We start from the raw sequence: 23,309 nt of genomic DNA, 5'->3' as shown, positions 1-23,309 counted from the left end.
GCTGGCTCCCATCGGGCTTCGGTACGAGGACGACAGGGCTCCGCCACTCGCTCTGGGAGGGCTCAATAACACCCAGCTCCAACATCGCCTGGACTTCCTCCTCTACAGCCTCCCGCATTCGCCTCGGCAATGGCCGGGTTGTCTCTCGGACCACCACCCCGGGTTCCATCTGGATCACATGGTAGGTGAGCGTAGTCCGCCCGGGTTTCGTGGTGAACGCCCTCACTAAGCAGAGTGCCTGTTCTCGCTGCTCAACGGTGAGTGTCTCTGCTAGCTGGGGTTCACCATTATCCGACTCCTCGGGTGGTTGGGGCCCCAGTTCCGGTTCGGGGGGATATGGGGCCACTAGGAGCCCTTCCCGGTCCTGCCAAGGTTTTAAGAGGTTTACATGATAAATCTGCTTTTCCTTACGGCGACCAGTTTGCCGAATCTCATAAGTTACCGGCCCTACCTGGCGGAGGACCTCATATGGACCCTGCCAGCAGGCAAAAAGCTTTGATTCCTCCGAGGGGAGTAGGAGGATCACTCGGTCCCCTGGCCCGAATGATCGAGCCTGGGCGCCCCGATTGTAGTGCTGCTCCTGGGCTCTTTGGGCGGTGTTTAAGTTCTCCATCGCGAGCTCGCCCGCCCGCACCAGCCGCCCCTGCAGTTGTAAGACATATTGCAAGAGACCCTGGGTTGTGGACGGGTTATGTTCCCAAGTCTCCCTCAAGAGGTCTAACACCCCGCGGGGTCGCCACCCATAGAGGAGCTCGAACGGGGAGAACTTCGTGGATGCCTGTGGGACTTCTCGAATCGCCAGTAGTAAAGGAGGGAGCAGCTGGTCCCACTGGCGGAGATCCTGGGTGGGGAAACGCCGCAACATCCCCTTCAGGGTCCGGTTGAACCGCTCGACCAATCCGTCAGTCTGGGGATGGTAGACCGAGGTCTGCAATTTCTTAATCCCCAATAGGGCACATACCTGGCGGAACAGCTTAGATGTGAAGTTGGTCCCTTGATCAGTGAGTATCTCCCGTGGGAGGCCCACCCTTGCGAAGATCTTCACGAGCTCCACAGCGATAGCGCGGGCGGTGATACTTCTTAAGGGGATGGCCTCCGGGAAGTGGGTGGCGTAGTCCATCAGGACAAGGATGTATTGATGGCCCGCCTTGCTTTTTGGGAAAGGCCCGACCAGGTCCATTGCTACCCGCTCAAATGGCACACCTACGACTGGTAACGGGACCAGGGGGGCCTTCCGTACCCCGGCCGGGGCTGCATGTTGGCAGTCTGGGCACGACGCACAATACTCCTTCACCTCACGGTGGACGTCGGGCCAAAAGAACCTGGCCAGGACCCTGGCCACAGTTTTTTCCTGCCCTAAATGTCCGGCAGCCGGGATGTCATGTGCAAGCTTCAGGACAGCCTGACGATGGATGCGGGGGACCACGAGTTGGGTCCGGACCTCTTGGGGGTCTCAGTCAAGGCGGTAGAGCCGCTCGTGGTTGAGTTCAAACCTGGGCCACTGGGTGGTGTGCTGCACCTCCACGACCTCACCATCCACCCAGGCCAGCTGCTCATAGGCAAACCGGAGTGTAGGATCCTCCCTTTGATCTCGGCTAAAGTCCACCGGGTCAGGAGGGGGACCCGCCACTTCCAGGCCCTCCTGCCCGGGGGTGGGGCCTGGTTCCGCTCCAGGGTCGGAGCTCGAGTCAGGTCCTGTCTTATTCTCAGGCGGGGCTCCCTCGAATGCCTCTTTGGTGGGTAGGGATTGGAGCACCTCGACGAAGTCTGGCCAGTCCCGGCATCCAAGATAGCCGCTTTCACTCGAGCATAAATGCGGTCCTCATCATCTGGGAGCCCATGGTAAGCCTTCTGGGCTAGCCCCATCAGATATGGGGCGAGGAGTGTCGCCCATTGGTCAGGCGCCCAACCAGCCACTGAGGCCACCCGCTCGAAGGTCACTAGGTAGGCTTCCGGGTCATCCTCAGGCCCCATCTTGGCCAGACGGATCGGTGGGGCGGGAGGGGTCGGGGTGGCTGCCCGCTCCGGTTGAGCACCACCATGGCCTGACCACAGGGTTGCAAGCTGCTGGAAGCACTGGGTTTGTTGTTCCTGGTGCTGGGCCCCCAGGGTTTGGAGCAACTGCTGCTAGTGGGCGCCCAGCTGTTGCACGAGTTGGTGCTGCTGCTGTTTCTGGCTCTCAGCCAGGAACTTGATAAGCCTTTCCATCTCCATCTTTCCAGTAGGGGAGCTTCAGAGGCGCCCTCGCACTTACCCCTTTCGGCAGGGGTTGGGATCGCCTGCCCACATTCTCCACCACTTGTGACCGGCGTCGATCGGTCCTCCGAGCCCGTAGGGGCGATGGAGAGCAATGGTCTTCGTGGCAGGCCTCGGCCCCACCTCCCGGGTGTTGGGGAATTAGTGGGAAGATGTGCCGGCCGGAGTCAGTAGCGCGCCCCTCAGGCAGGGGAGCGCTGGCCGGAGTCAGTAGCGCGCCCCTCAGGCCGGGGAGCGCCTCTGGTTCGGAGGGGAGCCACCCTGGCTCCCTACAATTCAAAATATTGATTCTTCCCAGAGCTTGAAATTAAAGCACTTGTTATAAGAGTTTTGTGTTAGATATCATCATGAAAGTTCATTTGGCATTGTTTCTTGGAACAAAATATGCTAAGAGAGATGGTAGAGATTCCTGTCAATATTTTCTTTAATACTGTCAAGTGGTTTTCTCAAGGTGAGATGTTCCACGTATAAATTTATTGTGAAATTATAATGATCCCATTTGAGTCTAGGATCTCTTTAGCATTGCTAAAATTTAAAACACCTCAGTTTGTGATCTAAACAGTAGGAATCTTATTTTTTATATACAAAAGTTTTCCTTTTTATTTTTTGGGCGTCCTTTTTAAAGATTACCCACTTCGTTAAGATAGTCTTCCATAATAAGGTCAACCAGGAGGAGAGGGAGGGAGAGAAGAGGAGAGGAACAGCCACAAAAAGACAGAGAATCATTTCTGACCAGTAAGAAATTCAGCCATGGTATCGAATATGATAGCAGCTACAGTCCATGAAATATTATCAAGAAAATTGTATAATTTGGAAAATAAGAAATTTTGGAAAGAGAAAAATCATTAAAGTACTTCAAGTGTTTTGGCCTCACTTAAGAATGATTCAGCAAGTTCTGGAGGTACAAAACCTTTGAGCTTCGTTGAAATCCCCAAACCATTTTTCTCACTAAGTGATACATTGTTGTTGACACATTCCTTCACTCTAGCAAGAATCTAAGCCTACTAGATATGGTGGGGTTTTCTTTATAAACTCACAGGGCAGATTCAGGCATAGTCTATATCAATTCATGATCATGGGAGTCCAATCCTGCACGATGCTGAGTGCCTCCTGAGATTCTAAGACTATGTCTACGCTACATCATTTACAGCGGCACAGCTGCACTGATGCAGTTGCACCACTATAGCACTTCTTGTGAAGACGCTCTAAGCTGACAGAAGAGAACTCTCCCGTCGGCTTAATAACTCTTGCCTCCGCAAGAGGCAATAGCTATTTGAGCGGGAGATCTGTCTACACTGGAGCTCACGTTGGTATAACTTATGTTGCTCGGAAGGGTGGCTTATTCACACCCCTGAGCGACATAAGTTATACCGAAGTAATTTGTAGTGTAGACATAGCCTCAGATACTGATTCAGCAGTAAGGCCAGATTCAGCAAAGCACTTGAGTGCATGCTTTTGTGAATAGGGATAGTGTTAAGTACATACTCTGGGCCTCATCCAAAGCCATTGAAATCAATGGAAGTTTTTTCAGATAAGACATTGTTGAGACCAGAAGTCACTACCCACTCTGCAATGTCTTGCATGCTGGACCCTCTTGTTAAATTCCATTTCAAGTGGCCTCTCTCTGAGTCAACTCACTACTATGGCAGCTGTTGCAGTATCATCAGAGGAATCTACATAACTAGGCTCCCCGCCCCCAACTGTTTCCTGTGAGCCGGGCTTCGACCATAGCTTTGACATAATTTGTGAGAAGTTGTCACTCGAGTCCACCACAAAGTTGTGCTCTTTAGCTTCCAGTTTCCTTCCCTCTCCTTTTCACAACCCCTGCACCAAAACCACATTGGTTCTGCATCCGTCAGAAACCTCTGAAGCCAGAGACTGGAATCAGGATATTGCCCTACAATAAAAAACAAAACATTATAATTCTTGTTGCAGTGCTGCTCAGAAGTCATGTAGCTGTGATATTCTGAACAAAATATTGTCTAACATCACATCCCAAACCAGGTCAGACTTCCTGGTGAGTATTACTGCAAGTTTGAGGAATTTCACTGAAAAATCTTGCAAGACAATCTGTTGCCGTAGTCCATTATTTGCTGCATTTATGTACTGCTCTTGCAAGTTTTGCTTTAGAAAGCGCTTTGCAATGCTTTTGTATGTTAAAATTGATTTTCAGTGTCTTGAGTGTTGCTGTTTTACATCTAAAGAAGGAAAAGTAAATACAAAGATATGGCCTGGAAATGAACATAACCAAAACTTACTGAAAAATGTTACAAATTCACTCTGGGAGATTAAAAGAAAGTGAAGGAATATATATTCTTTACATACATATTTAGACTTCAGAAGTGAACTTTTAACCTTTGGCATAATGTTGGATTTCATGAACTTTAATTTTAAACTGCCTTTTACTATACAATACAAAAAAAAACAGATGCCACAATACAAAATGTACACTTCCATTTGGATGATGCCTTAGAGATCTATTGCTTACAAAGCAGAAATAAGTCAAATGTGCCTCTGCCTAATGAAATAAGTTTGCAGAGGATTTCTGCATGTGAAAAGTAGACAGTACGACTATCTGTGCAAGGTGTGTCCAACTATTGATGGTACACACAGTACTGCTTTATGGCTGCTGTGAAGATGGAATGTGGCAATAGTTCCAGTCCTTCAAAGTGCATAACTTTACTCTGAATCGTCCCATTGACTTTGATGGTCACAATGTAAAGTTAAGCATAAACCTTTGAAGGTTTCAAGGCCTGTGGTCTCAATCCTGTAAAACCTTTACCCTTGTGAGTAGTCCCATTGTGACCACTAACTAAAAGGGTAAAGCCTATTCATATGAGTAAGGGTGTCAGGTTTGGGACCTATGGATCTGCGTCTTGATCACACTGAAATCAATGGTAACTCTTCCATTGTGATTAATGGCCCAGGATGCCTGAACATCTGAGGCAATGAGCACTGTCCACACCCACTGAAGTCCTTGAAGTGCAGGGTGCTCAACTCCTCACAGTACTGGTCTCTGTGTGGTCACTAATATAGATCCAGTTATACCAGCACTATAGGTTGTGAACCCTTCCATTTATGCTACACTGTCATCTGATGGCTGTGTTCGTGTGTTGTTCCACAATTTGTAAAAACTGCTTAATTGTGGGCGTATACTTAGCTGAATAGACTAAGCTATTCATCTCCCTTATTTTAATACACTTTAGTTTCTTCCAAAATCAAGGAATTTGAATGCCTTTTAGAGAAATTGATCTGACTAAAGTTTTGCAGATTTCATGACTCTTCGACATGCTGTATAAATCTAGGGGTCAATGATAGAATCAATCCTTTTTAGGATAAAATAATTAATATTAAAAATCCTGATTCTAAAATCAGGCTGTTAAAGTGAACATGGGTCTCGTTCTCCACTTGCAAATGGATTTTCACACCAAGGTCATTCTGCTGGTTTCAGTGTAGCTATTCCAGAGTTACACTGATGTACGTATGTATGTAAGAGGAAAATCAGGCCTGGCCCTCTGTAATTTACATGTGTAACATAAGTGGCTTCCTCATCCACTCAGCAATTTCAGGATTTAGGCTCTGATTCAGCATGGCACTGAAGCACGTGTTTATAGGATTGCCAACTTTCTAATTGCAGAAAACCAAACACCCCTGCCCCGAGGCCCCACACCCCCCTTGTTTATCCCCCCTCCCTCTGTCACTGGCTCTCCCCCCATCCTCACTCACTTTCACTGGGCTTGAGCAGGGGGTTGGGGTGCAGGAGGCGGATGAGGGCTCCAGCTGGCGGTGCAGGCTCTGGGGTGGGGCTGGGGATGAGGGGTTTGGGGTGCAGGAGGGGGCTGGGGCAGGGTGTTGGGATGTTGCGGGGGGGGATGTGTGGGCTCCAGGAGGGAGTTTGGGTGCAGGAGGCGATTCCCGGCTGGGGCGGAGGGAGGGGGTTCAGGGTGCAGGATCCTAGTGGCGCTTACCGCAGCTCCTGGGAAGCGGCGGCCAGGTCCCTGCAGCCTCTAGATGCATGGGCAGTCAGGGAGGCTCCACACACTGCCCTCGTGCCCGCAGCTCCCATTGGTTGTGATTCCCAACCAGTGGGATCTGTGGAGCCAGCCCTCAGGACAGGGGCTGTGCACGGAGCCTCCCTGGCCACCCATGTGTCTAGGGGCTGCAGGGATCTGGCTATCGCTTCTGGGTGCCGCAGGGAGCTAGGGCCCAGGCCCCCGCTGTGCTGCCGACCGGACTTTTAACAGCCCGGTCGGGGGGTCAACCAGCATTCTGGTTGAAAACTGGATGCCTGGCAACCCTACCAACCCTTGTGTAACATAAACGTGAGTAGTCTTGATTCCCGTGGCACTGCTCATCTGTTTAAAGTTAAGCCTATGCCTAAGTACCTGGCTGAATCAAGGACTTAGTTATTTAACAGCTCTCTTATTGGAAACATGTCTTGAAAAGGCTTGGATTAAAAACTGCCTATTGTAACTGGAAATATCGCTTTTACTAACTGCTTTAAATAGCATCTGTTATTGATGTGATTACATAGTTTTGTTTGTTAAATATACATGAAGTTGAAATAGCTCATTGCAACTTTTGTCAGCACTGATGTGGTTACATTTCTTGAAAAAATGGTTTTCATGTCCAATTTTGTAAAGACCAGTGATGCAGAAGAATTTAAATGTAAAGTAATAGCGTACTTGAGGCTACTCCAAAGCTATAAAGCACATCTGCAGCCATATGACGATAAGACTTTAGATCATTGTACACTGCATGAGTAATAATCATAATCATGAATAATTAATTACAATTTTAATGTTAATTCAACCCTCCCAGCCAAAATATTCACTGTATAATATAAAATAGACCTAAAACATAATGAAAATCATTCCAATTTTGTTAATGTTAAAAATGTATACCGTATCAACTATAGTGGGTCCAGGAGGTAAAAATGGAAAGTGATGCGAGAAGGGTGGTAAATGTGAGACCAGTAGTGGTCATCCTAAAAAGCACCAGACAAATGGAATAACATTTGGGGTGCAGGGCCTCATTCATTCGTTGCTGACAACGCCCTCCATGGTGCAGTGTTACATTTGGAAACCACCTGCCACGTTTTGTGCTCTGTCACAATCTCAATTCCCTGTACAGGCTGCCGCTTGAAATGCTGCCCAACTGGGGGGCTCCTCAGCAGTGACTGTAGCAGGCTCATCAATCTCTACATGTGGCCCAGCCACCACTAGAAGGGGACAGAGCCACCCTGATTGCAAGCACCAGAGAGACAGTCTCCCTGCTCTGAGTTCTGTTGCCCAGCACCACAGTGGCCTGCAGCAGCCATAAAGAGGAATTATAGGGAAATTACTGCTCACTTTTGCAGCCCTGGGCTTGAACACGCTCACTATAGACAGAATCTCTGGGCAGTTTAGCTACCAAACTCTTAAGAACATAAGAACAGCCGTACTGGGTCAGACCAAAGGTCCATCCAGGCCAGTATCCTGTCTACCGACAGTGGCCAATGCCAGGTGCCCCAGAGGGAGTGAACCTAACAGGTAATGATCAAGTGATCTCTCTCCTGCCATCCATCTCCGCTCTCTGACAGACAGAGACTAGGGACACCATTCCTTACCCATCCTGGCTAATAGCCATTAATGGACTAAACTTCCATGAATTTATCCAGTTCTCTTTTAAACCCTGTTATAGTCCTAGCCTTCACAACCTTCACAGGGAAGGAGTTCCACAGGTTGACTGTGTGTTGTGTGAAGAAGAACTTCTTTTTATTTGTTTTAAACCTGCTACCCATTTATTTCATTTGGTGGCCCCTAGTTCTTATATTATGGGAACAAGTAAATAACGTTTCCTTATTCACTTTCTCCACACCACTCATGATTTTATATACCTCTATCATATCCCCCCTTAGTCTCCTCTTTTCCAAGCTGAAAAGTCCTAGTCTCTTTAATCTCTCCTCATATGGGACCCATTCCAAACCCCTAATCATTTTAGTTGCCTTTCTCTGAACCTTTTCTAATGCCAGTATATCTTTTTTGAGATGAGGGGACCACATCTGTAAGCAATATTCAAGATGTGGGCGTACCATGGATTTATATAAGGGCAATAAGATATTCTCCATCTTATTCTCTATCCCTTTTTTAATGATTCCTAACATCCCGTTTGCTTTTTTGACTGCCGCTGCACACTGCGTGGACGTCTTCAGAGAACTATCCACAATGACTCCAAGATCTTTCTCAGATTAGTTGTAGCTAAATTAGCCCCCATCATATTGTATGTATAGTTGGGGTTATTTCTTCCAACGTGCATTACTTTACATTTATCCACATTACATTTCATTTGCCATTTTGTTGCCCAATCACTTAGTTTTGTGAGATCTTTTTGAAGTTCTTCACAGTCTGCTTTGGTCTTGACTATCTTGAGCAGTTTAGTAACATCTGCAAACTTTGCCACCTCACTGTTTACCCCTTTCTCCAGATCATTTTTGAATAAGTTGAATAAGATTGGTCCTAGGACTGACCCTTGGGGAACACCACTAGTTACCCCTCTCCATTCTGAAAATTTACCATTTATTCCTACCCTTTGTTCCCTGTCTTTTAACCAGTTCTCAATCCATGAAAGAATCTTCCCTCTTATCCCATGACAATTTAATTTAGGTAAGAGTCTTTGGTGAGGGACCTTGTCAAAAGCTTTCTGGAAATCTAAGTACACTATGTCCGCTGGATCCCCCTTGTCCTCATGTTTGTTGACCTCCTCAAAGAACTCTAATAGATTAGTAAGACATGATCTCCCTTTACAGAAACCATGTTGACTTTTGCACAACAATTTATGTTCTTTTATGTGTCTGACAACTTTATTCTTTACTATTGTTTCAACTAATTTGCCCGGTACTGACATTAGACTTACCGGTCTATAATTGCCTGGATCACCTCTAGAGTCCTTCTTAAATATTGGCATTATATTAGCTATCTTCCAGTCATTGGGTACAGTAGCTGATTTAAAGGACAGGTTATAAACCATAGTTCCACAATTTCACATTTGAGTTCTTTCAGAACTCTTGGGTGAATGCCATCTGGTCCTGGGGACTTGTTTCTGTTAAGTTTCTCAATTCCAAAACCTCCTCTAGTGATACTTCAATCTGTGATGATTCCTCAGATTTGTCACCTACAAAAGATGATACTAAACTGGGAGGAGTGGTAGATACGCTGGAGGGGAGGGATAGGATACAGAAGGACCTAGACAAATTGGAGGATTGGGCCAAAAGAAATCTGATGAGGTTCAATAAGGATAAGTGCAGGGTCCTGCACTTAGGACGGAAGAACCCAATGCACAGCTACAGACTAGGGACCGAATGGCTAGGCAGCAGTTCTGCGGAAAAGGACCTAGGGGTGACAGTGGACGAGAAGCTGGATATGAGTCAGCAGTGTGCCCTTGTTGCCAAGAAGGCCAATGGCATTTTGGGATGTATAAGTAGGGGCATAGCGAGCAGATCGAGGGACGTGATTGTTCCCCTCTATTCGACATTGGTGAGGCCTCATCTGGAGTACTGTGTCCAGTTTTGGGCCCCACACTTCAAGAAGGATGTGGATAAATTGGAGAGAGTCCAGCGAAGGGCAACAAAAATGATTAGGGGTCTGGAACATATGAGTTATGAGGAGAGGCTGAGGGAGCTGGGATTGTTTAGCCTGCAGAAGAGAAGAATGAGGGGGGATTTGATAGCTGTTTTCAACTACCTGAAAGGGGGTTCCAAAGAGTATGGCTCTAGACTGTTCTCAATGGTATCAGATGACAGAACGAGGAGTAATGGTCTCAAGTTACAGTGGGGGAGGTTTAGATTGGATATTAGGAAAAACTTTTTCACTATGAGGGTGGTGAAACACTGGAATGCGTTACCTAGGGAGGTGGTAGAATCTCCTTCCTTAGAGGTTTTTAAGGTCAGGCTTGACAAAGCCCTGGCTGGGATGATTTAACTGGGAATTGGTCCTGCTTTGAGCAGGGGGTTGGACTAGATGACCTTCTGGGGTCCCTTCCAACCCTTATATTCTATGATTCTATGATTCTATGGCTCAGGTTTGGGAATCTCCCTAACATCTGCAGCCGTGAAGACTGAAATAAAGAATTCATTTAGTTTCTCTGCGATGACTTTATCGTCTTTAAGTGCTCCTTTTGTATCTCAATCGTCCAGGGGCCCCACTGGTTGTTTAGCAGGCTTCCTGCTTCTGATATACTTAAAAAACATTTTGTTATTGCCTTTTGAGTTTTTGGCTAGCTGTTCTTCAAACTCCTTTTTGGCTTTTCATATTAAATTTTCACATTTAATTTGGCAGTGTGGCTGAGTTTCCCCTTTTTTTCCCTGTTCTCTTTTGTTCTCTTTGTTTCTTCTTTCCTCTCCCCACAGTTCTTCCTGTGTCTCAGTCCCATTCACAAGGGCCCCGAAATTCCCTTCCCCATTCTTCTTTCTTCCTTTCTCCAGGAGCCCCCTCCAGTTTCACTTAACATGTGTTGGGCCTGTCTGTGGGAACAGTCAGACAGCTCCTTGCAGGACTGGGGATTGGGAACAGGGAAAAGGGCCTAAGGGAGGCTCTAAATTATATTGGCTAGAATGGTCACTCCTCCAGCTGGAGATGGCTAGAGTGTTGCACACTTGAGCCCCATCCTCTTCCACTGTGGCCACAGCCACGGTCCATCTCAGGAATGCTGCTTATGGGTTATTTTCTGTCCAATGTCCTGTATAAAAAAAAAATTGTAAATGGGCTTTTTACCAGTTCCGTGCCATCCAACAATTCCCTGACGTCAGGGGAATCCCTAAGTGCCCTGTTAGGGTGGCTCTCCACCCCATTGGCACTGTCACTATGGTGCAAAGGGGTAAGAGTTGGAGTCCAGGATCTGGCCCGTGAAGTAGAGATGCCAACATTTCCAAGTAGACAGAAGACTGGATCCTGCACTCCTCAAACACTTAAACCTCTTGCTGATTGCATGAAAAGCAGAATCAGGACCATAATAGCAAGCAATGTCAGTCCTTACATGAAAGTTTTTTCTCATTAAGTATTAGTGTCACTCTTCAGTTGCATACAGACCAACACATCATAAATGAAAACTCAGAAATACAAATCACTAGAATAGGAGGTGACTAAGGCATATTAGAGTTTATTTTTTAAGTTGTATTAGTTCAAATAAATTCATTTGGGCAGGGTATTTTCTTTGTGATTGGGGCAGGTGCTTATATCTACTGGCATTTGCAGGGACCCCAAGGACATCCTGGACTTGATGGAATGGTTGGCCCTCCTGGAAAGAAAGGAGAAAAAGTAAGTTTAAAATCTAAGGGCTCAGTTCTGCGTAAAATCTTTGTCGCTTCTGAGCTGCAGGAAGCCCTGAATAGTTTACTGAATCCAGCTCCTAATGCTTGGTAAAACGTCTGAAATGGATGTTTGAACAACCTTATAATGTCCTGTTGCATCTAGTCCTATTTTATTCAATAGATAATGTACAACAATTCCATGTAATTCATCCACAGAAAGGCAGAGTAATAATTGGGTTTATGCAAGTAAAGTACATGGGGCAGGTGAAATCCACCCCTCCAGCCAAGAGTGGCCTATAGCTGCAGCACAGCTCCCTGCTACAGATTTTCCGCTGCATTTTTGTGGGGCGCTAGATCACTGGAACTACTTAATTGTGGATTCTATAGTCCATTCTCATCTTCACCTTCTGCCCTGGCCTATGTGAGGGCAGGTGTAAACCACCTATACGGTGCCAATGTTGCCTACATTTGCAATTTTGTCATGAGTGTTGCAGTATTTGGTGTTTTCTTAAAGGTGGTGCTCCTGGAGCAGAGGTGGGCAAACTACGGCCCATGGGCCACATCTGGCCCGCGGTTCCATCCTGCCCGGCCCCTGAGCTCCAGGACAGGGAGGCTAGCCCCTGGCCCCTTCCCCGCTGTCTCCCTTCCCCTGCAGCCTCAGCGCGCCATGCCGCCAGCGCTCTGGCCCGCCACTCCTGCTGGGCAGTGCAGGCAGTGTGGCTGGCTCCAGCCAGGTGGTGGGGCTGCAAGCTCCCGCTGCTCTGAGCAGCATGGTAAAGGGGCAGGAAGGGGTTGGATAAGGGGCAGCAGGTCCCGGAAGGAAGTCAGGGGACGGGAGCAGGGGGCGATTGGATGGGGTGGAGGTTATGGGGGGGCAGTCAGGGGATGGGGAACAGGGGGCATTGGATAGGCGTGGGAATCCCAGGGGAGCTGTCAGGGGGTGGGGGTATGGATGGGGGCAGGGCAGTCAGAGGACAGGGAGCGGGGGGGGGGGGGGTGTTGGATAGGGGCTGGGGTCCCGGGGGACGGTTAGGGGCGGAGGTCCCAGGAGGGTGGGTCATGGGACAAGGAGTGTTGGATGGGTCGGGGATTCTGAGGAGGGCAGTCAGGGGGCAGGGAATGGGAGGGGCGGATAGGGGGTGGTGGCCAGGCTGTTTGGGGAGGCACAGACTTCCCTACTTGGCCCTCTGCACAGTTTCGCAACACCAATGTGGCTCTCAGGCCAAAACATTTGCCCACCCCTGTCCTGGAGTCAAGTGATTGCATGGGAATCTCTGTTTTCATTAAAATCAAGTAAGTTTCTGTCCCTTATTGTTGCAGAGAAAATCTGGAAAATGGGACCTAAGTGCACCATAAAGGCTCAAAAAACAAAAGGCAAAGAAAAAGAACCCCAATATTTTCTTTAAAAAATCTCAGGATATTTAAGCCAGTCTCATGATTTTGTTGAGGCTGAATCATGAGTTTTGAATATTTAGGGTTGGCAATACTGTGGTACACATGGGGTGCTCTGGCCCCCTTTGTGTGGCTACTCCAGTAATCCCCACACCAAGCCAACATGGACCAGAGAGAGTTAAAATAAGTTCCTTGTTCCAGAGCTCAGGCATCTTTGGCTTGATCTTGTGTCCTTTGTAGTCAATGGCAAAGTTCCAGTTGACTTCAGTAGGGCAAGATCAGTTCCTGTGGGAGGGTCCTGAGAAGAATAAAGATGCCTGGTCACAATAAATTAAATTAACCTGCATCTCAGATTGTTGGGTGAAAGTCTGGAGGGGAGAGGGGTTACTTGGAAGAATGCCATTTTCATTCAGAGCACGTTCCTCAGAAAGAGGGATAAAGCCAGTTGGCTTGTCTTTCGGAGCCTATTTTCCTCACTGTATGAATTTGATAAGAATTAAATTATAAATGAAGCTCTCTGCACGCTACAGTTGCTCAAAGAACAGTCAGTGCACAGCAGCAGCATCAAGTCTGCCAAATCTATTCCCATCTGTCGAGAGTAGTTTTACATGCTTCCTGTCATTCCTTTTTCTAACAACTCATTCTTTATTTGTCTGCTGTTGTTTCATCATTGGTGCTTACTCCATCGGTTGAGTGCTCATATGTCAAAATGCCCATTGTCTGTTTGTGTAGGGCCTATAGTATTTGGCCAGACATTATATGTATTGCTATTAACTCAGCGATTTTTTCCATTCACACTAACTGTTTTCATACTCTGGGTTTCTGCCTATTCTGTAAACTGAATAGGAAGAGAACGGCAGGGAAAAGAGATGGAGTGTGAGAGAGGCTTCAGCAAAAGCTGAGTGCGGGAGAAGAACAGATGGATGTCAATCCATTGTAGAGCACATAGGCAGGCTGACATTTGCAGTGTCTGACCTGTGCCATTCAGAGAACACCGAATACAGGAACTCTGCTTGTGTATTAAGGTTCCTATATCCCTTGTCAAACAGAGATCTGTCACAGATCGTGTGTGTATCAGAAAATCAGGTTGCTAGATTACCACAGTGGAACCATAAAAACATCTGTAGCAGTGTTAACACTCTGTGACTGGGCCATACTAACAATTTGATTGGGATCAAATCCTGCTCCCATTGCATTCAATGAGAATGTTCCCATTGACTTCAATGGGGTGAGGATTTCACCCTTGATATTTGATTCTGTGTGGTCCAAACCTCTAAAACCTGCTGCAATAATCAAAATACTAGATTGCTTCCTGTCTACAAACCACGCTGGAAGTGCTAGTCATTTGCAGATGTAACTACTCAACTGAAGGTTGTTTTTTTAACCAGCAGCTTTAATGATTATTATAAACCAGCATTGTGACCTCAGTAAATTCAACAACAAAGATATTCACTGAAACCTGAATTAAGCAGAACATATATCTGTGTTCTCTATGCCTAAATCATTTAATCCTGCTCAATTAACTGGCACTGGTTTTATTTTACAGGGTGATCAAGGTCTACCTGGTGCAGTTGGCCCAAAGGTAAAAAGATCAAACTTTGTTTATTTTGAAGTATAGCATAACAACATCCTTCAGGTATAGTGTGTCACCCATAGTTTGGCATTGTATTCTGCCTATCAAAAGTTTCCTGAAAACAGTTGAAAGAAAGCAAAGATAAAGCAGATTAACAAAATGAAAATATTTGTAATATTTCAATATTTTTTTGCCCAGGGCTTGAGAATCAGGGGACCTGGGTTCTGTTCCCAGCTTTGACTACTGACGTGCTTTGTTGGGGCAAATGACTTCAGCTCTCATTGTCTCCATTTCCCATTTATAAAATGAGGCAAAACCTACATCACAAGGATGTTGCAAATCTTAATTCAATAATTTTTGAAAAGTGCTTTGAGATCCTTGGGTGGAAGAAGTCCAGAAGATTATTATTCTGCAGCCTAATTAAATCAGTGAACATAATTTTCAGTCAGACAAATCCTGTAATTATATCTACTTGTAATAAATGTTCAGTAAAATCATATGTTGTTGCCCTTTTGCTTTAGGGAGATGCTGGAGATATTGGATCACCAGGCCCAGAAGGCCAGGCAGGTGCTGATGGGCAGCCTGGAAAGCCTGGGCCTCAAGGACCACCAGGACCACCGGGGCCACCTGGCCCAGGCTATGGGTTTGGATTTGAGGTGCTCTTCTACTAAAAGAGTTAATTGTATATACAAAGTTATTGGTTTCAATGGAAGGACAGCATACTCATTAACACTTTTCATGTCTAACTATCTTTAAGACAAATTTGATCAAACTGAATACTGTCTATAAAGTTTCTCTTCAGGTTTACTTTATTTTCTCCCAATCTACAGATAAGTTGTTTGCTGTTTTTTATCTCTGTGGAACTTAGCCCTCTATTTGGCAGTAATTATTGTTCATTGGTAATTGCTTTCTTTAACTTACTTTTATATAAATATTCAGTGATCTTAATACCAACATCAGAATTGTTGTTGTGCTATAAGCTAAAGCTCTTATCACACAATTTTCACAACCACTTTAGTAGTTTATTTTAGTGTGTAAATAATTTATAGTGTAGACTTAAATATATGATGACAGCTGCTGTTGCGCATTAAACCTGAGCTTCGGGTTCTGCTTTAACATGCCAGTTTTCACATGCTATCATTTTAGAGGCCATAAGTTTGGTATAGGTGGGTCAGTTATGCAAGCCTAAAAGACACAAAATGCAGAAATTTGGTAGTGACCTCATGCGGTGTAATCCTGAATAGGAACATTTTCTCACAAAACCAAACAAATGAAAATTGAGACATTGCATTTTATTCATGCATATAGTGCCTCCTCTGTTTTAAAATTTGAACTCACCTAGGGCTCAGTTCAGTCCTTTATCTGAAAACAGTTCATAGTGCAGAAAAATATCTGAATCTCAGCACTGTGAGTGAAACACACTGAGGTAAATTCTGTCTTCCCTTTCTGGCAGACTTGGGGTAGAGGATCAGGCTGTGGTAGGGTTTTAAACATCCATATTTTTGCTAAGGTTAAAAGGTTGGCATTTAACCTCCATCTATGCCTATGTATGGGTCACCCTCTCTCTCCTTGTTTGTTTGGCTGTTCAGTTCAAGAAAGGCTCTCTAGCTAATTTTTTTTTCTGTATAGGACATAATATACATCAGACCAGTAACCAAGATTAACTTTATACGAGGAATAAAAAATGTTTGGCTGACAATTTGCAAACATCTTATCCAGGATAGAGTGGAGACCTTTAGAACTTGTCAGTTTTATCTGAGATATATAAATGTGGTTCCCTCAGTGTTTGCATTGTTCCTTTATACTTCCCTATACTTACTCTAGGAAATACATTGAATATGCTAAATACGGAGGTTATGTCCTTATTTAAGGACAAATTCTGATACCCTTATTCATACCTTACTCCCCAAGTAATTCTATTGAAGTCAATGGAACTATTAATGGACTAAAGCGCTACTAAACCAGAATAAAGATACCAGAATCTGGCCAGTAGATATCTCAGGCAATGCATTAGTTTTTAAGGAGCACCACTGTATTTGTTACTAGGGAACCTCTTGGTTCAGGATGGGATGAGGACAGTTAGGATCCATTTGACAGGTTTCAGAGTAACAGCCGTGTTAGTCTGTATTCGCAAAAAGAAAAGGAGTACTTGTGGCACCTTAGAGACTAACCAATTTATTTGAGCATAAGCTTTCGTGAGCTACAGCTCACTTCATCGGATGCATACCGTGGAAACTGCAGCAGACTTTATATACACACAGGTATTGTTTCATATTCTCTGTGTGTATATAAAGTCTGCTGAAGTTTCCATGGTATGCATCCGATGAAGTGAGCTGTAGCTCACGAAAGCTCATGCTCAAGTAAATTGGTTAGTCTCTAAGGTGCCACAAGTACTCCTTTTCTTTTTGCAGTTAGGATCCAGTTATGGCCATCCATGTTCCAAACCCCAACATAAGTCAGAGCCCCTACAGGGGGCTATGCCTTATGCCAGGTAATTAGGAACTCCAGCTGGGAACTAGGACCATCAACCCCTTGAGAGCTGGTGAAGTTTGAGAGTGCTCTGTCTCAATCCCCACATGGTCCCTGGGAAGTTGACATAGACGCCAGCTTTGCCCCTCTAGCCCAACCGAGAGGTCTCTTGTGCAGAGGGAATTTGCAGCTGGCTAATTAGGGCCAAATTTTGCCTTTTTCCTCCCCCTAAGTCTGAGTGGTGTGAAGTTGCCAGAATTGCAGGAGATAATCAGGATTGGGGCCCCATTGCATTGGCACCATACAGAGGTGTAGAAAGGGCTGGTTCCAACAACATAAATTGGCCAGCCAGCTCTGAGCTGGAATAGCAGAACTGTATTTGTTTAATCATAAGCCAGGAAGATCAGGATGATTGTCCTTTCCCCATGTCTAGCTGGAAATCCCATCTAGGAATAGACTTGCTGATCCTGCATGATCATTTTGATTCCTCCTTCTGCCATCTGAAGACAATGCTGTGCCTGTTCTCAAGTTGGTATGCCAGTTTCATTAGGGCAATGCTAGCATTTGGTTGGCAATCTGTTTATTGCCCTAAGCATATCTCTTCTGCAAAGCACTGCTTTCAGCATTTGATAGCAACTGTTATTAATTATGTGCCAAAACTGAGCTGCACTGGGGAAAGAAAGAGACAGGGTTTGCTGGCCCTTGTGCTTGCCAAAAGAACAGTCTGTATTACAGAAGGTACCTGGTAAACCTAATAAAAACACATGAGTGTCAAAAATGACAGTGTGTTATATAAAATAGGCATTAGGCATGGTCTTCAATGGAAAAATATTGCCACAAGGAGACCAATTAAAGCGCAATGGAGGCAAGGCGAAGGAACGTGCAGCACAAGTGCATTCACCTTGGGAAGTGAGCAAACAGCTAAACAGTTCAAAGCTCATCATCTCAATAGAGATTTCATTTGATATTTGATGCCCTTTGACTTACAGTTTGTGGAAAGAAGGAAAAAAGGGCTCCGCAGCATTCAGCTTTACTTTTCTGCCCTGATGGTGTGGAGTATAAGTGAGGTAGAAACAGACTGAGAAAAAGTGTTGCAGTCTCCTCTGTTGTAAAATTGGCACGTATCTAAAGAAAATGCACATTTCCTCGTAACAGAGATCTGCCCTCTGCTTCAGAGAGCCTTTCCCCATGTATGGACATTGCTGTTCTCTCAGCTCATGCTCATTTCAGTGAGCCATATGAATCGCCTTTTGCATCCACAGTCATTGCAGGCAGGAGCCCAACATTCAATTGTGAGAGGAAGAAATAACTTTAGTTCTTGAATCATAATTAGGCTGCTTGGCAAAATGCCTCCAGAGCCTCCTTTGCCAGAACAGATTTAAATGTTTAAGCAATTTAGCTTTGAAAATTAATTACAATACACACAGCTATACAAAGCAGCATAATGCTTTGAGATAGTTAAATGACCAAACACAAATCCTACACCAGAATTTAAAGTATTACAAAGTACTCTTGAAAATGGAAAGTTGCTTTCACTCCATTCTCCTGTTTTTTTCAATGTGAAATAATGCGGAAGGTTGATAAAGTGACAAACCTATCACTCTGCGAGGTTCTCAGTTGACACAAAGGATCACTGTGCTGTTCCCACATTTGAATATAGCTCACCTCTAATACTTAGCAATGAACTGACAGAAAAATGGTTTTGGAGAAAAATTTAAAGTATATTTGTTTTTTCTTCAATGTCTTTGCTTTTTAAGATTCAAGTGAAAGTCCTGATGTAAAATGGATGTGAGGGTAAAATGTAACATTCTGTGATTCTTTCCTCTTTCACGATAGGACATGGAAGGGTCAGGGAGCATCAGTTTGTTGAGTGAACCCAGAGTTCCAGGATCAAGAGGGCCAAATGTAAGGTTTTTGGCTTGGTTTTTTATTTAGTTTTCAAAACAAACAAAAAAATCATTTGAAATATACTCCTCCCATTTTATATTCTGTCTGTCTGGAAGACTAGAAGACTTTGGGTATTTTAACTAGTTCATCCATATTATATTATTCTGAATTATGCAGAAACAGTCTATTCTTTCTGTCTTGAGAAAAATGTGGAGTAGAGGACCTCGATCTGTCTCTCACAGGTGAAATCTGGAGTGATTCTACTGGTTTTGATTGAGTAGCTCTAGATTTATGTTGCACTAAATTATCAAGGTTGTTGCCCAGAAAATCTGTATAGTTTTTATGTAATTTTTTGGGACAGTTGATTAGTTTATATATTTCCTGATCTGTTACAGTTTTAAAAGTTTATGGGGTTAAAGTGCAGGTTTTTTTTCACTACCTCGTTATCTGCTCCTTTCCGTTAGCCTTAATACGTACTTTTTTCTCACCTAAACATTTCAAAAAACCCAAAACACTTCTCCTTCCTCCCTTTTTTTCCGCCAGCCCCACTATTCAAGCTGCCTAGATATGCAACCTTGATTTTTAAATTAACAAACTTTTCAGGAGAAAGAATTATTGTGTAAAGGTCAGTGAAAGGATCTGCTCAAAGTGTAGGAGCTGTCAAAATAAAAATAAAAAATAAAACCCCCCAAACAAACAATGTTAGGCTGTATAGAGAATGAGAGAGGAAATAATACTGAAGATTATTATAATGCCATTACTCAAATCTATGTGTGCCCACACTTAGAATACTCCTATCAGATCTGGTCATCCTGTCTCAAAAAAGAGGTATTCAAAAGAAAGGGGTACAGAGATGGGCAATAAAAAGGATTAGAGGCCGGGACAAGGTTCTGCATGAGGAGAGATTGAAAAGATTGAGAGTGCTTAGTTTAGTGCGGAGATGAATAAGAGTATACATGACAGTGAAGGATACAAAATAACGAGGAGAAGGTAAATATACCCAGTTTCATAACTCAAGGTTAAAGGAACAGTCAGTGAAGTTGAAAGGCAACACATTTAAAACAGAGAAGAAAATAATCATTTTACACAATGTATAGCCAACCTGTGGAACTCACTGCCACAAGAGTGAAGTCAAAATATTGTCAGGATTCAGAGTGATTGTACATTTATACAGATAATAAAAACATCTCTAATTACATTAGCTAGGGTACAATCCTTTTTTAGAATGAATGTGACACTCTTATGTATCCTGGCATAAGCCAACCTGTGACTGATTTCTCCTCTGGGTAGTTTATTCCACAACTGACCACTAATGTGTTTCCTGCACCTTCTTTGAAACATCTGGAACGGCCCACTGTCCGTAACAGGATACTGAACTAGACAGACCACTGCTCTGGTCTGGAATTTCAATTTCTATGTTCTTCTTCTAACTCCCCTTGTATCTCCTATAATTTAGCTTTTACCCCCTCTATTCCATTTAAATTTGTTTTACAGAGGTCTCGAATGACCAAGTGCTGATTGTCTAAAAGCCTCTTCTTCTGTCTCATACGCCTTTATCCTTTTTACTCTGCAGCCTTTGACATTGTAGACTTCAGTATCCAGGGTCACTGTCTGCCTACTGTGACCACTTCTTGTTCATAATCTCCAAGATACAAACTCGGGGAGTTTGTGAAAACTCTTCTACTCCCTCTTCCATACCCCACAGGCTGGATTCCTTTATTTTCCAAAATTGCTTTCCTGAATTCTAATACTTTTTTGCTGTTGTGCTGTTCTGTAAACTCTGTGAATTCAAAATGAACAATTAAATGAAATTGACACAAATTCACTGTTTCACCAATGTTCAGAAGCAGACTCAGACATGCTTTCCATAGTGAAATGAAAGTAAGTCTTTAAAAGGGCAATTCAGTGCACCACCATATGTGGTACCTCAGCGATGATTGGCAGACCTGTGAAATACACCACTTGGAATGACACACTGGGTTAATGTTCTAGCCTTTCACTTTCAGAGACCTAACTATAAATTCTGAGTTGTAGGTCACATAGAATAATTAATCAGGGCATTTGTTTATATCACAAAGTCATCATATGTTTGGGCATAATAGGATGTTTCTGCTTAAAAACAGTTGAAGACTTGAAGAGTAGGGGATATTGCAGGTGGGGACTGAAGTGGATTGAGAATGCTGCACATACCTGCCCTCCCTGTGCTTGGTTTCACAGCTGTGTTAGTTGCTCAGTTTCATGAGCATTGCACCAATAAAAGCAAACACGGGACCTAGCGGTTATGTCGGCTTTTTCCCATTCTGATGTAAGCTGTAGAGTTCTGCACAGAGTTCACATCACAGACAGTTGGGTTTTTTTGGCGTATTTGAGCCAGATTCACTCTGCCTAGAGCAGGAAAGTACCAAATGCCCCTTACTGAGCCAGTCAGGGCTGGAGCATGGTATTGTTTCCTCCATCACTCTCCCTAGAATTTTTGCCAGTCTGAGCAACTCTAAAATCTATCAGGGACTCCATTGGACTGCTCTCAGTTGGGGTGCACTGATCAATGTGTTCCCAGCCACCTTGGTCATGTCTTCATTATAGCAGTGCCACCAACGATTAATGCTGTGTTACCTGGTGGAGGGAAGGTTTCTGCCATTTCCCACCACCACAGCTGCCCTCTTTGCAGATTTTGCTCCTGTGCATTCCCTCTGTCCGAAGCCAGCATAACTTTGGGGGAAGGGACCTGGCCCCCCAGCCTAGAGAGATTGCTGAATGCTGGAGCCAACACTGTGTTAGGGGCCAGTTTTAAAAGCCAGGGGCTGAAATGATCTGATGCTTCACTGATGATGCTGAAACATCACTTGACCCAGGTTTCATTTTAAGAGAGTGCATCATCTCTTTATATTCTGTTTTAAACAATAAGAGTAGCCAAAACTATCGTATTTCAAAAATAAAAGCCGCAGCCAGACAGCTGAAATAAGCAAGCAGCCAAACTTGCCCCTTCTGAATTGTCTACATGACACCTTTACTCTGAGTTGCTTTCGGTGCAGGTGCTATTTCCAAGTTAGTCTGCTGTAGCCAACAGATAACATGTTTTATTGATTTTGAACAAAACTCTGAAAGTTTGCTTTCCCTGTTGTCCACATTTGCTTTCCATGCCTTGGGTCAATAAAGCAGACACCAGATTTCAGATATATGCTAATACTGCAGAAAAGCTTTGCCATCGTGAGCTACTTACATCCTATAAAACCCCTAGAGGTTTCTGCCTGTGTTAAAAAGAAGATTGTCTGCTTCTAAGAGGATTTTAATTAAAACAAGCTATTAGGAGGTACATTGGGTTTGTTTGTACCTCATCTGTTCTGTCACAATCTCTTTAGATGGGATTGTAATTTCTAAAAGAGACATTGAACAAAAGATTCATATTATCATTTTGTGTGTAATTTATAGCAATAATTATAAAACAGTGACAATCTGCTGTATAGTTTATATAAATCTTTAATTCAACCTTGTATTAAGAAATTGGTAGTTCTGTTTAAAGCGGTGGTGCCAAGTATATGTGGTGAAGAGGGCTGAATTCTGTTTTTAATTATAGTCCGTGGGCTGGGCTATAATTTTAGGGCTCTCTACTCTTCCCTCCCACGCCCAATATTAAAGGTTGAATATAGCTTTTATGTAGTACTTAAATATTTAATTAGGGTTGTCGATTAATCGCAGTTAACTCACGCAATTATCTCAAAAAATTAATTGCAATTAATCGCAATTTTAATCATACTGTTAAACAATAGAATACTAATTGAAATGTATTAAATATTTTGGATGTTTTTCTACATTTTCATATATATTGTATTCTGTGTTGTAATTGAAATCAAAGTGTATGTTATTTTTTATGACAAATATTTGTACTGTAAAAATGATAAACAAAAGAAATAGTATTTTTCAATTCACCTCATACAAGTCGTGTAGTGCAATCTCTTTGTCATGAAATTGCAACTTACAAATGTAGATTTTTTTTTTGTTACATAACTGCACTCAAAACAAAACAATGTAAAACTTGTCTGAGGGTTTGGCTGAACAAGAAGTAGGACTGAGTAGACTTGCAGGCTCCAAAATTTTACCTTGTTTTATTTGTGAATGCAAGTTTTTTTACATAATTCTACATTTGCAAGTTCAACTTTCATGATAAAGAGATTGCAGTACAGATTGCAATAAAAAAAAGTACTTGTATTAGGTGAATTGAAAAATACAATTTCTTTTATGTTTTTACAGTGCAAATACTTGTAATCAAAAATAAATATAAAGTGAGCACTGAACACTTTGTATTCCGTGTTGTAATTGAAATCACTATATTTGAAAATGTAGAAAACATGGGAAAATATTTAAATAAATGGTGTTCTATTATTGTTTAACAGTGCGATTAATCACAATGTTTTTAATCGCTTGACAGCCCTATATTTAATTGTTCAG

At 43.7% G+C, this 23,309-nt stretch overlaps 1 protein-coding gene across 6 annotated transcripts in view; it reads left to right on the top strand.

The window, feature by feature from the left end:
* COL15A1 (collagen type XV alpha 1 chain) overlaps window positions 1–23,309 on the top strand; it is a 290,144-nt gene that overhangs the window by 179,621 nt on the left and 87,214 nt on the right. For all 6 annotated transcript variants that reach the window (XM_048839369.2, XM_075125516.1, XM_048839366.2 and 3 more), the window contains 4 exons: window positions 11,487–11,549; window positions 14,481–14,516; window positions 15,029–15,163; window positions 18,813–18,881. In XM_048839369.2, the coding sequence (XP_048695326.2) occupies window positions 11,487–11,549; window positions 14,481–14,516; window positions 15,029–15,163; window positions 18,813–18,881 (303 nt within the window). The remainder of the gene's footprint in view (window positions 1–11,486; window positions 11,550–14,480; window positions 14,517–15,028; window positions 15,164–18,812; window positions 18,882–23,309) is intronic.

The sequence above is a fragment of the Caretta caretta genome, chromosome 2 (assembly GCF_965140235.1).
Source record: "Caretta caretta isolate rCarCar2 chromosome 2, rCarCar1.hap1, whole genome shotgun sequence".
Classification (NCBI taxonomy): domain Eukaryota; kingdom Metazoa; phylum Chordata; order Testudines; family Cheloniidae; genus Caretta; species Caretta caretta.
This window is presented reverse-complemented; position numbering and strand designations above follow the sequence as displayed.